General features: G+C 37.8%; 1 protein-coding gene and 2 long non-coding RNA genes across 7 annotated transcripts; 2 read left to right on the forward strand and 1 right to left on the reverse strand.

Annotated features, from left to right (window-relative positions):
* The first annotated feature begins 1,823 nt into the window (after positions 1–1,823).
* On the forward strand, positions 1,824–4,252 carry LOC136245721 (uncharacterized). 2 transcript variants are annotated; one of them, XR_010696089.1, is made up of 3 exons: positions 1,824–1,986; positions 3,826–3,943; positions 4,115–4,252. It is a non-coding gene; the product is annotated as an uncharacterized lncRNA (long non-coding RNA). The 2 variants fall into 2 exon arrangements; XR_010696090.1 differs by having other exon boundaries at positions 3,826–3,926; positions 4,115–4,237.
* Positions 4,253–6,127: 1,875 nt separating this feature from the next.
* LOC136245731 (uncharacterized) lies at positions 6,128–8,532 on the reverse strand. Of its 4 annotated transcripts, none has more exons than XR_010696102.1 (4): positions 8,399–8,532; positions 6,888–6,941; positions 6,742–6,831; positions 6,128–6,507 (listed from the first exon to the last, which is right to left on the reverse strand). It is a non-coding gene; the product is annotated as an uncharacterized lncRNA (long non-coding RNA). The 4 variants fall into 4 exon arrangements; XR_010696097.1 differs by having other exon boundaries at positions 6,888–6,957; XR_010696095.1 differs by lacking the exon at positions 8,399–8,532 and adding an exon at positions 7,025–7,095 and having other exon boundaries at positions 6,888–6,976.
* Positions 8,533–10,624: 2,092 nt separating this feature from the next.
* On the forward strand, positions 10,625–14,852 carry LOC136248140 (gamma-aminobutyric acid type B receptor subunit 1-like). Its single transcript, XM_066039955.1, has 3 exons — positions 10,625–10,768; positions 11,116–11,134; positions 12,568–14,852. Exons 1-3 carry the CDS (start codon positions 10,625–10,627, stop codon positions 14,850–14,852), a joined length of 2,448 nt encoding a protein of 815 aa, XP_065896027.1.
* The last annotated feature ends 786 nt before the right edge of the window (positions 14,853–15,638 follow it).

The following is a 15,638-nucleotide window of genomic DNA, read 5'->3' on the forward strand; positions in this document are numbered from 1 at the left end:
TACAACGTACACACAACTATGTTAAAACACTTGACAATCATCTAAGCTCTCACAGTGTTTTCATTGACTATGTGAAAGCATTTGATTCTGTTCCCCATGAAAGACTGTTGTTGAAACTGGAAGCTTATGGAATCCATGAATCATTGTTACAGTGGTTCCGTTCATTCCTCACTACCTGTAGACAAAGAGTTGTCATCAATGATCATTATTCTGACTGGAATTATGTATCTTCAGGTGTTCCTCAAGGATGTCAATGACCTTCCTTCTGTAATGAAGATATTCATTGATGTTGTCATCCTGCACAGAAACGTAGCAACACACAACATCTGTGTACAATACAAGAAGATTTAAACTGTGTATCTGATTGATGTAGGTTCTGACAAATGAGCTTGAACCCATGAAAGTGTGAACTTTTGTACATCTGTAATAAATGATCACCTCCTAGATACAAGATTCATTAAATTGGTGCAGTTCTGTTGGGAATTCATATTTCCTCAAATTTGTCTTGGTCTCTATACAATGCCGAAATGTTGCTTCTAAGGCAACATGAGTTTTGAACTTTCTTCACTGGCATTTGTTCAGCTGCTCAATGGAATGCAAACATAAAGCTTATTGTGCATTGGTACAACCTGTATTGGAAAATGCCTGTCAAGTACAGAATCTTTACACCCAACAAAGTATTAAACAATTAGAATCTGGTACTTGTGGTACTACTTTTGTGGGGCTGCTGTTTCTCTCTCTTCAGGATGGTGATCTCCATCACACTTTTGAACAGCCAGTTCCCTTCTGCTTTTGAACCATCTCTGACAGTTTTTGGTGCTAGATAGGTTCGCAGTGCTCGATTTAATTGTTCTAGCTACCTCTCATTGGACACTGTCCAGCAGCCCTCATCTTAATGTTACTCTGACTTACATTGGCCTTCCCTCATATATATCTCATCACAAATTTTTATCTGAATATATATGTATGTCTATGACATTTTGAATCATTGTTGAGATTTTGAAGAGTATTGATTTTTACTCTGTCTTCTGCCCCTATAAGATCACATTCACTTACTATCTGTAGTAAGCAGCTATCTCTTATTGTTATAGATATTCTCTTTTTCTAAATAGTGTTTTCTTTTGGAATTGTATATACATACCTTATTCTTAATTTGCCTAACTGTAATGTATTTAAATCTCAGCTGTATATTTGTAACTATTTAGTTTTGTTTCTGTGCAATTATTTAGGTTTTTGTAGCCACTTAACTATGTTTTGTGCATGTATAGGTGTTGTTTCAATAGGCCTATAGCCTTTTGTATTCACCTTGTCATTGTTATGACTAAGTTATAAACTATTGATAATAATAATACCTACCTCTTTTCTAAAATGAAATTATTATGAAGCTATATACCAGCTGCAGGAGAATAAACTCACTTACTTAAAAACAAATAATATTGTTCTCTTGCTTCCCTGCAGCTGAGTCTCTACTCTGTGGCAAACACTAGCTTACATGAAGTATAGTTAGACACTTAATATGATATAATAATTATACAACCAAGTACTAAGAATAATACGAAACGCGGTTAAAATTACCTCATAAATAATAATAAATAAATAAATAAATAAATAAATAATTAATGTTTGAGAAAACTACGAGGTCTAGAGACATAAACTAACCGGGGATCGATTCGCCTGTAAACGAAGGCACAAACGTATAATCGTTGCTCCCGTTCGTGCTAATGACTTGGGATTGACTAAGTTCACCCAATCCCATGTCATTCACGTGACTAGTATATGTAACCACAGTATTTTGCGGGTGAATCACGAGGTGACGTAACACGTACATTGCAACTCTTATTAAAGCGCTTTTACGTTTCAGACTTGCAGGATGTTTGTACAGCGGTTTGTTTTGAAAATCAGTGTAAGTGATCAAATGTCTTCCAATGATTATACCAAGTTTCAGTGGGGTAACTACTGAACAAAGAAACTAGAGTACTATAAATGGTAAGTAGGAACATAGATATTAGAATACACTCGAATATCTATGGTAGGAATGTATTACATTATACTGGTAGCTAGCTCCATAGTAAGGCTACAGTCCACTAATACTTCCACTGTGGCCAAATAACTGGGCTGCTTACAAAGCTGCCGTAGTTCTTTTTCCAAGTCAGTACAGAGGCCAAGCAGCCAGAAGAAACAGCCAATTGTCAGCTTGTTAATTATGCTACGGTGCATGGCTATTAATGCTCATTCTGTATTCACTGGTAGTGCTGTTGGGTATGCCCTAGTTTTTGCAGCCTTCCTTACTTTACATCCACCACCTTAAAATATATTATGTAATTTGTGCAAGCTCGATGTTACGATAGACAAACCATCATTTACATCTATGAAATGTTTTCAGAAAAGCGATAACAGTATAGACTCTGTGCGCACAAGGGTGTGGCACTTTAATACATGCCGTGAAAAGCGCATCCACCTTTTTATAGGGCAAAAAATGTATATGTTCTATAAATGCTAATGTAAAGGAATCTGAAAGGTAAAGTATTGCTATTGAAAAGTAAGTTACTAGGTAAAAGACTTGTTCCATGTCTAGTTATTCCGCTTTGTATTTGTAATAGAACACTCAACGCTTCTGCCCTCAGTTTCCCCATAAAAATAAAACATGAAATCTGAAGCCATAGCAATGTTTAGCCGGACCACTCCTTAGGGTCTATAAGCAATTGTGATTAGAATGTCTTTCAAATCTTTGTAGTGACAAATAGCCTGCTGTTGTTGCAATTTTGGTTACCTAGATTAGTGCTGTGCAATAATCACATATACACCTGTATGACTTACAGCTGTGATTGATTTTCTAACTATTGAAATAATAGAAACCTTTGTATACTGTTAACAAGGGCAGTTTGAGGGTACACTTGTGAGACATTTCTCCAACCAGTTGTGGCAGTGCTGTTTGAACCATTTTGAGAATAATTACTTGCTTGCTCGTAAACAATTTTTTTGCACCTGTAAAGACTCATTATTATTGTGATAATTGGTTTCATTATTGAAAGTTATTGATCATGAGATATAGTCTTTTTCATTATTGCATACTCCTAAATTCCTAACCCACCCTGTATCGAAGCTGAGGTATTAAGTGGACAATCAGAAACAAATTATCTGTACTTTGCCTGGCCGATCAGAAAGCTTACCACAGCACTATATACTAGTATGGCTCCATTCATAGACTAACAAATGGCCTGGCTATCTATTTGAGTGGAAACATGTGCGGTGTACCATGGGTGGGATGTTAACTGTGACACTGTTGGGTGAAGTAATCAACTATCCTATGTATATCATCACAACCATTTTGTTGTCACATGTGATCTAGTTGGACCATTTTTGCAAGATATTAGGTCCACCTGGACTGTTTATGCACACGGCCCATGTACTAAACTAAACATTGTTACAAACCATGAAGCAGGGATGAGCCCACAGTGGTCGGTACCGATGACCTCTCAAATGAAATAACCACCACTACCACTCAACAACCACTACAAATTCACCTCTGCCATACACGAGTTAAGGCCTCACACAACATTTCTGGACTCATCCCTGTCTCTTGTAGCCACCACTATTCTAAACCTGGGCACATCCCTGAAGTACCTGATGTGAGCCAGTTTGTGTGATGGAATGATAGAACCATCTTGCTTGCCTTATTTGTGTACTGTGAACCTGAGGTATTGGGCACAAATTGTCCAGATGCCCATGTATGTTAATTTATGTTCACAACTTATGGGACCAAACTATATGACAGAGATACTCCTTATAAATAGATGAAGTATCATGATAAATATATTCATGTAGGAAGCATTTAATGATCTCATCACCAACCATGTTCGCAAGGGTTGTCCTGAGCTCCTAAAGATGAAGCTATCTACTTCTGGAATGTGATGAAGAAGGGCAAAGTCAGTGTCCAACTTATGTTAGTTCGATTGGTTGATATAATCGCAATGATCCATCCATCCATTCTGATCTTTATAAGCTCTGGACCTGAAAAATCTGTTAGGGAGTGTGCAAGGCTAAAGACCTTGTCTACATAGCTAGTGGAGAGTTAGATGCTTAAAAGAGGTATTACTGCTGTATTTGTATACAGGGGATATTGGAGGAATGGCTGTCTGAAGTATGATATGGAGCAATACTGATCTGACAGGCCAATACAGCTATTATGTGTGATTACCTAATGTATAATTAAAGGATATAATGAATTACCAGATATGTGGTTTCATTGGTGTGAAATTTAAACTACAAAATTCCCTGAAATAAAATTCTACCAATATCCCTCCATGCCATGGTTACAAAACCAATGCATAGTCTCCCAATTAAAATCACCAAATAAAATTAGACCACATTTACACTATTGTGTGTGCTGCTTATTACACTGCACCCCTTCACCTAGACAGTTTGAAATCATCATTTCCTTCATGACTATAATAATACCAAGTTATAAGACTTGTCTAAATTTGTCCATGAGAAAGTTTGGATAGCAAAGAATGCGTTAATTTAATTTCACTTACCCTTACTAATTAGCAGGTCACTTTATACACAAGTAACCATGTAATATTATCACACCTTAAAGCATTTGTAGCAGATGGAGATTTAATGACCAATAGTCATTAGTACCTGGTACAGTGGAATCCGTTAACCTGTTACAGCAACACCTGTGCAATCTGGACACTCAGTAATGATCCCAAAGTATCCCATAGTACATAGACAGACCTGGAAAAGCAGGAAGCCTTGATAATCAGGACACTATTAGTTGGTGTCCATAATAGTAGAGCGGCTAAGCAAAAAAAATGTTCACTTTTTGATATAAGCTCCAAACTTGATACAATGTGACTGGATTTGTGAAAGGGGTGTTCCACACACATCCATTTGTATGAACTCAGGAGATTAGCTCATAACTTAGTGTTCAGCTAATGTACAAACCTGAAATTTTCTCCATCAATAAAGCTATGTTGGTACTCACTACTAGCCAAATGTCAAGTCAGTAGCATTTTCCAATCATAAGTCATTAACCATCAAAGTTGGTAAGTGTGGAAGACCCCTTTTCGCAAATCTGATCACATATTTGCTTGATTCATACTAATATGATATTAGATATGGTGCCATTAAAAGTAACCATCATATGCTCAAAGAACCTGAAAAGTAAAACCAACAGAAATGTATTGAAGAAGCCATAAAAGTGAACATACTGACACTTTGCATCTGCATTTGTCAATGCTGGTATGCTCAGGAAGAAAAAATCATACGTTCACATTGGTACAGTAATTTGAAATAGAAAATGAATCAAAGCCATCTAGTTCGATTAGGAATCGTGGTGATGAGTTCCATTCTTGTACTGTTCTGGAAAAAAAGCTTTTTTTGGTATGATGTTGTAGGTGTTGTTGGAGGCATGAAATGATATTGCCTGGTTTCTCTGGTCATTGGAAGATAATTAAAGGAATTTGGGTGTGGAATGCTTTGTAAAACGTTTGTAGTCTATGTCGAGTTTAAAGATCTGGCCAGGAGCTGATCAAGGGAGGTGTCCATAAACAACACATCCAGAAGCTGAGGTGTCCATCCAGGTCATTCATTAGCTTGCAATGTTAAGAAGCATGGAGAATTAAGGTATACAAAACCATAGATACTGTTTCTATCGGATTGTGTCTCTACTTTTTACACTGAAATATTGGCACCTTTAGAAGTGAATAAGTACAGTTGATTACATTTTCTGATTGCACTAAATTTGAAATTACATTCATGCTATTTAAACAAAAACAAAGATTTGAATACACTTGTATGGCTTTTCTGCAGTGATTTGGATGTCGCACCATATCTCAAATGATTTAGTATACCTTACTCAACTTGTACATAAAATTTGGTACTTTTATCACATCACAATAGTGAACAATTTCATCAAAATTTGCTGTATAACCACTCTACTGTAGTAAGCAGTACTTTTACAGACACTAAGTAATAGTTAGAGACCTACCATGAGGATCTTTGTGGTTTTAAACACTAAGGATGATACATAAAAATCCAAGGCGACATCAAAGTTTTTTAAAGCCACGAAGATCTGAGTGAACTCTCCAGAGGTCTCTTAGTGATTTTAAAGACCCAAAGATCAAAAGATTTTATGCATACTATGTTTTACAGTAGAGTTATTCTGCATATGGAAGGTCTCAATTCATGTATAGTTGAATGTTAGGATGCTGTCTAGACAAGCTGTGTCATTATTCTTTATTTCTCGGCTTCTCTTATTCTTTATTTCTCGACTTCTCTTATTCTTCAGATATTATTGCCACTACAAGGGAACATAATGACTGTACAACACTAAACAAGTATGACCGATGCTTTTCTTTCTAGCTGCCTTCTCTTGTCTCCATAGCCTTTGGCTACTTTGCCATTCATTGTCACATTCCAATAATACAGTGTAGGATGGCTTGGTCTTTAAGAGCTCATGATAACCTTGTAAGCATGGCTGGTGATGAGGTCATCAGATGCCTCCTACATGAATAGTTATCATAACATTTCAAACCAATTCTCTGTAGCACCCCTATTAATAAGGTTATATAATTTGGTCCCATAAGTTGCATACATAGGCACCCGGACAACTTAATTAGTGCCCAATAATTGCAATTCCACTAAATACGATAAGGTTAGTTGGCTGTAGTGCAGTTAGTAAAGTAATGCTAAAGAATTCCCCTTTAGAAACAGTTTTGTTGCAAGACCTAACCTTACCTGTCAATATGCACCATCAGCAGTAACTTCAGTGAATCAACACCTGTTAAAACACCTGGTTGAGAACACCTATGCCTTGTTGTTTACGACCTAAAATTATCCACATCATATCAGGATGATATACAGTGTACGTGTATGTACCTTACCTGTGAAGCAGGAAGAACCGGCTAGCAACTTTTACCAATTGGTTGTATACAAATCTAGCAGCAGTAGAACCTCGATTAATGGACATTTGCTGAAATGGACATTTCCTAATTACGGACACTACATCATGGGCCCCTACCATTTGGTAACCTTTGTACACCTCTATATAACAAGTAATGGACAATCTATGAGTACCCCTGCTGTGCACTGAATACATGCCTTTACCTCTAAATAACATATTGATTTAATTGCACACTATTAGAGACAACATGCACTGCACCAATTATTACAATACTCTTATGTCTTTAAGTCAGTACAAATTGGGAGGAGTGTTGTGGAACATTTATGGTGATTATGAATAAATAGGTATGTAAGAAACTAAGTAGTTACATTATGTTATCATGCAGTCTACTGTAAAGCTAGCTAGTTGCTGTCTAAGCCATACTTGTGTCTAATGCAATGTAGTGTGTACACTTCCTTGCTAAGTTGTGTGTTGCAGCCTTCAGAATATTAGCTAAAAGAATTGCTAAAATAATTTTGCAAGTTAAAATAACGTCAACCTGTAGCTACTTATAGTTCACCTCAGTGTCCACAGTTTTACTTATCATAATAAAAGAATCAGAAGAATCAGCTACAACACCAGTAGATAATTGTGGTGTACTAGCAACACCTTCAACAGAAGTTTTTTGGCCCAACCACCAAATCCGGGCAGACATTCCAATGACGAAAACTGATTTCTTACAAATAATCTCAGTGCTCTCATCAAGTGAAGGTTCCGTCATGTATCATGCAGTACCTAGGCCTGTTATCAGATATCATGTAACATGTACTATGTACATCCATATATATATATATACCTGGGGAATTTCTTCCCCAGTAAAAATCAGTACAACCAGTTATAGTAATTAAAGTCAGGACCTGGGTTAATCTAATGGAGATCTAGTGTTAACTGGCAGCTGATCCCCACTTAAACAGCTGGGTACACTTGAACAATGTAATAGTTTCCTACTGAAGAAAAATACGACCGGACACAACCGAAGACATACGCACACTTCTGGCAGCCATATTGCCCAGCAAACTATTACTGGGCTACTCAGGCAAGACTGTCCAAGTGTCACAAATAGTGGCCAGGCCTGAAGTTCCACAACGACCTAAATACTGCCAAGGATGACAAGGGACAGTTGATAAAGGGAACACAGCCTGGTAGATGATGAGAAACATTGCCTTGCCCAGTATGTTGGAGTATATTGTTATTGTGTCAATCAAGTAAATTCTAGTGGCAGCATGCAACAACTAGGGCATACCCAACAGCAGCACTAACAGAATACAGAATGAGTATTTAACAGCCATGCACCCTATAGCCTGACAACTTCTGTTTGGCCTCTGTACTGTCTTGGAAGAACTACGGCAGCTTTGTAAGCAGCCCAGTTATTTGGCCACAGTGGAAGCATTAGTGGACTGTAGCCTTACTATGGAGCTAGCTACCAGTACAATGCAATACATTCCTACTTACCATTTATAGTACTCTAGTTTCTTTGTTCAGTAGCTAACCCCAGTGAAACTTGGTCTAGTCCCAACAAAGAAACCGCTGTTCTTCTCTTACAAGCATCCTGCAAGTCATCATCGTAAAAGCGCTCTAATAAGAGTTGCAAGGTACGTGTTACGTCACCTAGTGATTCACCCGCAATCTATTGTGGTTACATAATACTAGTCACGTGAGTGACATGGGATTGGGTGAACTTAGTCCATCCCCTAATGACTTGACCATACGTGTAATTCTATATAACGCCCAGTACCATACCCTTGCTTAATTACAGATTGCGCGAAGGAGAAGATTATCGAATGTCCGTGAAGTGACTTCAGGAGAGGGAAAGGCCACTTTACACGTAAACAAGAAGATTACAAGTAACTTTTTATGTTTGTAACGTCTCAAGTCTCCATGCCAGCTGCCAGTCACATAAAAAGTTAATTAACAATACAAGAAAACATTAAAACACATGCCACTCGCTTTACATTATGAAATACATGTAAAAAATCTTGTCTTGTGCAGCTGGCATGGCGAACTTCCTTTGTGTTGGTGTCAGGCAATTCAATACATGCTTAATCTTTTTTGCCTTCACCTGGTTTTGCTACTAGGTTCTGGCTGGCTTGGCTGTCTTCCTTAATCTGGTTTATCTGGCTTGTATACTCTTACAGTATTGTGTAGCTATCTCCTGCAAGTTGTGTATGCATAATTATAGTGTGTCACCTGTCACTGTGCCATTGCTTCACCACTGATGAACCTTATTTAACTCTAGTTGATGTTGATACTTTACTGTATATTGGTTAATAAGTTTTATCTGTTGATATTGCCTATAATGTATTGCTGCATACAATACTGCAATAATGCATAGTTCTCTCCTGTACGTTTTGTATACATAATTACATATACTGTGTACACATCACTGTGCCATTACCACAACAATGATGTACTGGCACTTATAGCTACTGGTGGCCTTTAGTTACGGTGCCACTATTGTGTTGTATCTGTCACTACTGTGACATATTGAGTTGATTTTGGGATCATGCCTTCACCACCTAATAGCCTCACCAGGGGGACTGTCACGTTGGTTTATGTATATATTTGGTTGTATGTGATGCGGTCCTAGTAATATAATAATAATAATAATCATTATTATGCATGTTAATTGGTGCTGCTAAGTGTAATATTGTGGCTGTATCTAAGGGACATCTTGTGGAGTCAGATAGTGTTGTTCTTTCATCTGGTGATTTGATCCAATCTTTATCCCCTACAAGTTTTTACAAGTATTTGGGTATCCTTGAGTCAGATTCTTTAAAGCACCAGCAAATGAAAAACATCTTAACAAAAGAATATAAGCGACGTGTACGAAAGTTTCTTCGTTCAAAACTGTATAGTAAACATTTAATTTCTGCAATAAATAGTTGTGCCATCTCATTGTTGCGTTATTCTGGAGGAATAATTAATTGGACCCAAGCTGAGTTGCGTAAGTTGGATATTGATACAAGAAAATTGATGACTATGCATGGTGGTTTTTCAATGAATAGTGATGTAGACAGTCTTTATGTCTCAAGGAAGAATGGAGGAAGGGGCCTGATCTCAGTGAAGTTTGCAATTGAGCATGAGAAGAGGAACTTATCATTTTACGTACACCACTGTGATGATCCTTACATTAAATTAATTGCAACAGATTATCAGATGTTTGAGGAGCATGGCAAGGAATACAAGGAATTATCCAACTTGGAACATCTACATACTTGGAAGAGCTAGCCTCTCCATGGGCAATTCATAAGGGAAATCTCTGATCAGATTTGTGTTAAATCACAGTGGTTATGGCTACGCTTTGGTAACTTTACTAAAGAAATGGAAGGACTTGTATTTGCGGCCCAAGAGCAGGGCTTATCCACAAATGCTGTTAAAGCTCATATCTACAAAACCCCATGCTCAGCTAGATGCCGGCTTTGTGGTTCTTTTGATGAGACCATAGACCACCTTGTAAGTTGTTGTACTTTTTTAGCACAAAAAGAATATAAGAGCCGGCATGATCGTGTTGCTTCTCATGTTCACTGGATGCTAGCAAAGCAAGCTGGATTTCCTGTGCAAGATCTTTGGTGGAAACATTGTCCTCCACGAGTTTGTGAAAACAATGTCTGTAAACTGTTGTGGGATTTTTCCATTGTAAATGACACCTCATTGCAACACAACCGCCCGGATATTACTATGGTATTGAAGCAAACAAATGGAGTATACCTGATTGATATTGCTATTCCTGGAGATTCCAGACTTTCTCAAAAGGTTGTTGAAAAGCAAACAAAATATGTGGATTTAAAAATTGAAGTTGTCAGAGTGTGGAAATGTAGAAAAGTATCCATTATTCCTATAATTGTCGCGGCGTTAGGATCCATACCAAAGGATTTATCATTTTCAACTTGCCAACATCTTTAATTCGAACATTTCAAAAGACTGTGTTATATTCTACCACATCACTGTTACGGCGTTATTTAACAATTTGACTGATGTTTTGTTTATTGTACTTTGTGTGTCTCATAGCTAGCTGGTAACTTTTTTACATTAACCTACACTCTTGGTTAGGGTCAGGTTCTTTTGTATACCAGCAATGTATTTGCACGTATATTTGCTGTGATAAAATCTAAATAATAATAATAATATTATTATTATTATTATTATTATGCTTGTCACTTTCCATATAGGGTCAGCTGAATGTAACAGGTAAGGGCAAGGATATAGATGGGGATCAATTATTTCACTGAAATATCTGCACCCTCCTTTGAATGCATGCAAATAGTGTCCCTACACATTTTTATTACTAATACCATTTGCATGCATGCATTCAAAGGGGGTCCAGATATTTCAGCTGAAATAATCGATCCCCCCTTGTCATACTATATACACTACCAGAGAAGTATGCCATGAAACGTCTATGTTTTTTTCATGAAATGTTAAATCGCCCCTATGAAATGTACCATGAAATCAATTCATGGTATAGCATGTGTTTCATGGGCCATGAAATGCGTCTCCAGATCAGATTATCATGGTAAATTCATGGCATTGCAGAGATTTCTTGGGTGCAGTACCCATGAAACGTTAAAATTCATGGGATTAACCATAGGTATTTTCATGGGTATTTCATGGTTATTTTCATGGCAATTTTATATACTGTATTTGGTAGTGATACTATATATTAACCTTGCCCTTACCTGTTGTATTCAGCTAACCACCCCGTCTCTATACGAAAAAGTGACAAATATATGGACCCCCTCTGAAATATTCTATCCCCTCTACAAATTTTATTAAGGATAGAATACTTTAAAGGGGGTCCATATATTTGTCACTTTTCCGTATAGAGACTGGAGTGGTTAACAGGTAAGGGCAAGGTTAATATAGACAGGGGGGTCGATTTTTTCAGCTGAAATAGTTGGACCCTCCTTGAATGCGTGCAAATGTTGTAATAAAATTTGTAAAGGGTAGAATATTAGGGGGCATATATTTCCAATATTTTTGTTTCGGGGGTCCAAATATTTCGATATATTTGGACTGGGGGAAACCAAAATAGGAGGTCCAAATTTTTCGTGACAGGCCTCAAATGGAGACTTTCATGCGATAGCTAAAGCATGCAGTCTCACGTGCCAAATGGTTATATTATTTGTGTTGGGCGGCAGCCCCACCCCTCCCCCACATAACGGCCGCCCCTTAAATTTGATCCGAAACTAATCGTCAAAGGGGCTGCTAGCCCATCTTTTGAGTGATGGCCTAGAGCGGTCTGGCCACGCAGCCACCCAAAACTAATAAACGGGGTGTAAGAAGTGGTTGCACCAGACTAGCAAACATATATCATACATGTTTGGTAGTAGTACGCGGATTTTATGCTAAGCGTTCTGTTGCCACCCGAGTTCAGTACCACCATTACTGTCATTGTCAAGCGAAGCCTCATCAATGCCGGTAGGTTCGAGGCACGCCGTATGTAAAGCTACAAATCTCTCTGAAACTGAAACCGGATTTTCTGGGGATGCATATAAATTGATGAGGCTTCGCTTGACAATGACAGCAATGGTGGTAACTCGGTGACAACAGAATGCTTAGCATAAAATCCGCGTACGACTACCAAGTAATTATAGGACTAATTATATTGTTATGGTCTGTAGGCTCAAGTAAAGGAGAACATAACGAGAGACAAGTGCCCAAATTACGAGTACTCGGGTTGTTCTCCTATCAAGGTTCAGACTGGGATGGAGAATGTGTCATACCTGCTGCGAGGTTAGCTAAAGACGAGATAAACAGAAATGATAGCATTTTACCAGGATATATGTTGGAGTTGATTGAAGCTAACTCGGGTTGTGATCGTGACCTTGGAGTCCGCGAGTTCGTGAAGAAAGCTCTGTACAGTGAACAGCATCTACCAGTGGCGATAATAGGCACAGGTTGTTCTAGTTCTACAATCCCCATTGCTTCTGTTGCTGGAAGAGAAGATATTCTGCTTCCTCAAGTGTCCTACGGAGCAGCATCCCCTTTTTTATCATTCACAGATTCGTTTCCATACTTCTACAGGACAGTACCTACTGATGAATATATTGAAGGAGCTAGAATAAGTCTCATGCAGATGTTTAACTGGAAACGTTATGGTATACACAACACTGCATTCGGTGGTGATAATGTAGTCTGGATAGAGCACAGCATCACTGCATTACGAACTGGTATTGTACAGCACATTATGGGAGCAGAAGAAGTGTACACCGGAGAGCCTTACCAGCAGGACTCGCGTACCACTGGAAACAGCGTATTTGAGACTGCTCAGTTAGTGAATGATATTTATACAAGTGGCATGCGAATTGGCATGATATATGGAATACAGGAGTCTCTGATAAGTGACTTGTTATGTATTTTATACCGTCATAACCTTGTGTATCCACAAATCATTTGGATGCTGATTGATTTAGGAACATATGATCGGCTATCTACTCCTGACTGTACACCTGAGGAAATGAGACAAGCCACAGAAGGTATTATTTATTTTGGCCACCAATATAACTCTACTAGCAATGGTGTTTTTGATGTTACTAACAAAACATTTGAACAATATTACAAATCTTATGTTAATGAGTCTAGGAAGTATGCTGAGGAAAATTGTCCTGATACAAATCGTACTGAAACAAATTGTACTGATACAAATTGTACTGATACAAATTGTACTGATACATGTAGTAATATTCGAAACATTTGGTCTACATTTACCTATGATGCCATGTGGGCATTAGGTCTGGCTCTGCACAAAGCTGAGGAAAAATTACATAACAACAATTCCAGTTTAGCCAACTTCAAATTAGGAAATTCAACTATATCTGGAGTAATAATAGAAGAATTAGCTAGAATTAATTTTACTGGTGCTTCTGGGGATGTTTCATTTGATAAAACTCACAAACGAGAATTTCTTGCAATAGCAATTCAACAAGTACAAAGCGGAACACTCAAGAGAATTGGTCTCTACTCTCCTTCAAAAAATAGTTCACAACTGGGTAATTTGTGTCTTGATGAAAGCGCCTTTCTATGGTCGGTAGGTAGTCCTCCAGCAGATAGCTTTCCTATCAAAACATTGTTAGCTGAAACTTGGGTTTTGGTATTGATGTACCTACTACTAACAGTGGGTATTCTATGGAATAATTTCTTCTTACTAATCAATTTTTATTATCAAAACTTTCCCTCCATCAAATCATCAAGTACTCGACTAAATCACTTGATGTTTGCTGGGAATAATTTATTACTGTTAGGTGGAATTGCGGTGGTCATCAAGGTGACAGATGAATATGAAGCAGTTGTGTTTGGTACACTATGCCAGTCCACATGGTGGTTATTTGATCTTGGACTGTTACTAGTTCTTATCATCACATTACTGAAAAGTTGGAGGATCTATAGAATATTCAACAGCTTTGAGCCAGGAAAGTTTCTCAGTGACAACACATTTATTGCCATTGCAACTGGTTGTATTATCATCAATGCAATATATCACTCAGTATTTGTTATGGTTAACAATACAAACTTTGTAAGAGTAAAGATCTTACCCTCGGAAGGTTTTGTACGACAAAAGGTCATGTACTGTCAGCCATCCAACTGGTGGGGTATCTTTTATCTACCACATCTTGTCATGATCATAATACTGTGTGTGCTTGCATTTGCCATCCGGAAAGTGTACGATAAACAATTCAATGATGCAAAGAACATTGCAACATTTTTCTACATCACAGCTCTAGTGGTCACAATCTGTGCTGGTATATCATATGCAGTGTCACCAGCAAATGATGTGTATGATAAGATAACTATATCACTACTATTGGACTGTACTGCTATTTTATGTATTGTGTTTACATGTCTGTTGACTTTGTTTGTACCCAAAATGATGCCACTTTTTAAATATTTGTACTGTCATAGACAATAATTGTTTTTATAAAAAATAATAAAATATATAAAAAATTGATTTACATCCAACCATTTAGCTGATGTGATGCAAATGATTTCACCTGGTCAGTCCTGGCATGGAGAGCAACATTTGTCCCCGCCACATGACAGGCAAATTTGATAGTGTCCTTCCACGTATCTCCTCTAGACAAACAATGGATCACAGCAGCATTAAATGTGTCACCTGCTCCAAGTGTACCGATAACTGGTCTAGGAGTGTAAGCATCAACATGTAGCACCTGAATCAGACAAGGAAACATCAGAGACATGTCAATTAGGAAGTCCCGATCACTAAATAAGCAATGCAAGAATCTTACAGTGCTTACAGGCAACTAGTCTGTGGGCTACTGAAGCAGCAAAGAAACCTAACAAAGTTCCTGCAATATGGCTTGAAGCTAATGGATTCACACTGTAAAGAATTTGAATTATGATGACACCTTGTAGGAGGGGGTTTAGAAAACCCTGACCGGATCGGACCGGACCAGGTCAACTTCTTCAAGTAAGCCAATTCACACAATAGCCATAAAATACAATTCACACAATAGCTAGCTATAATATACACTCCTCACTTTCCTGCGCCTATTATGCCGGCATAATCTTGAGAATAATAGGTCACCAATTTCGTGAGAATAATTCCGGAATAATAGGATGGTTACAGGCATAATTTTAGAATAATCGGACGACCACGGGAATAATCGGTGGAATTAGGGGGCGTGACTCTTCTTGATTATCTAGAAGAAAGAGTTAAGCTACTACAAATGATATA

Source organism: Dysidea avara, chromosome 2 (assembly GCF_963678975.1).
Source record: "Dysidea avara chromosome 2, odDysAvar1.4, whole genome shotgun sequence".
In the NCBI taxonomy this organism is placed as follows: domain Eukaryota; kingdom Metazoa; phylum Porifera; class Demospongiae; order Dictyoceratida; family Dysideidae; genus Dysidea; species Dysidea avara.

Coding starts and splice junctions, on each gene's coding strand:
- LOC136248140 (XM_066039955.1), top strand. CDS start 10,625: ATGGTATTGAAGCAAACAAATGGAGTATACCTGATTGATATTGCTATT.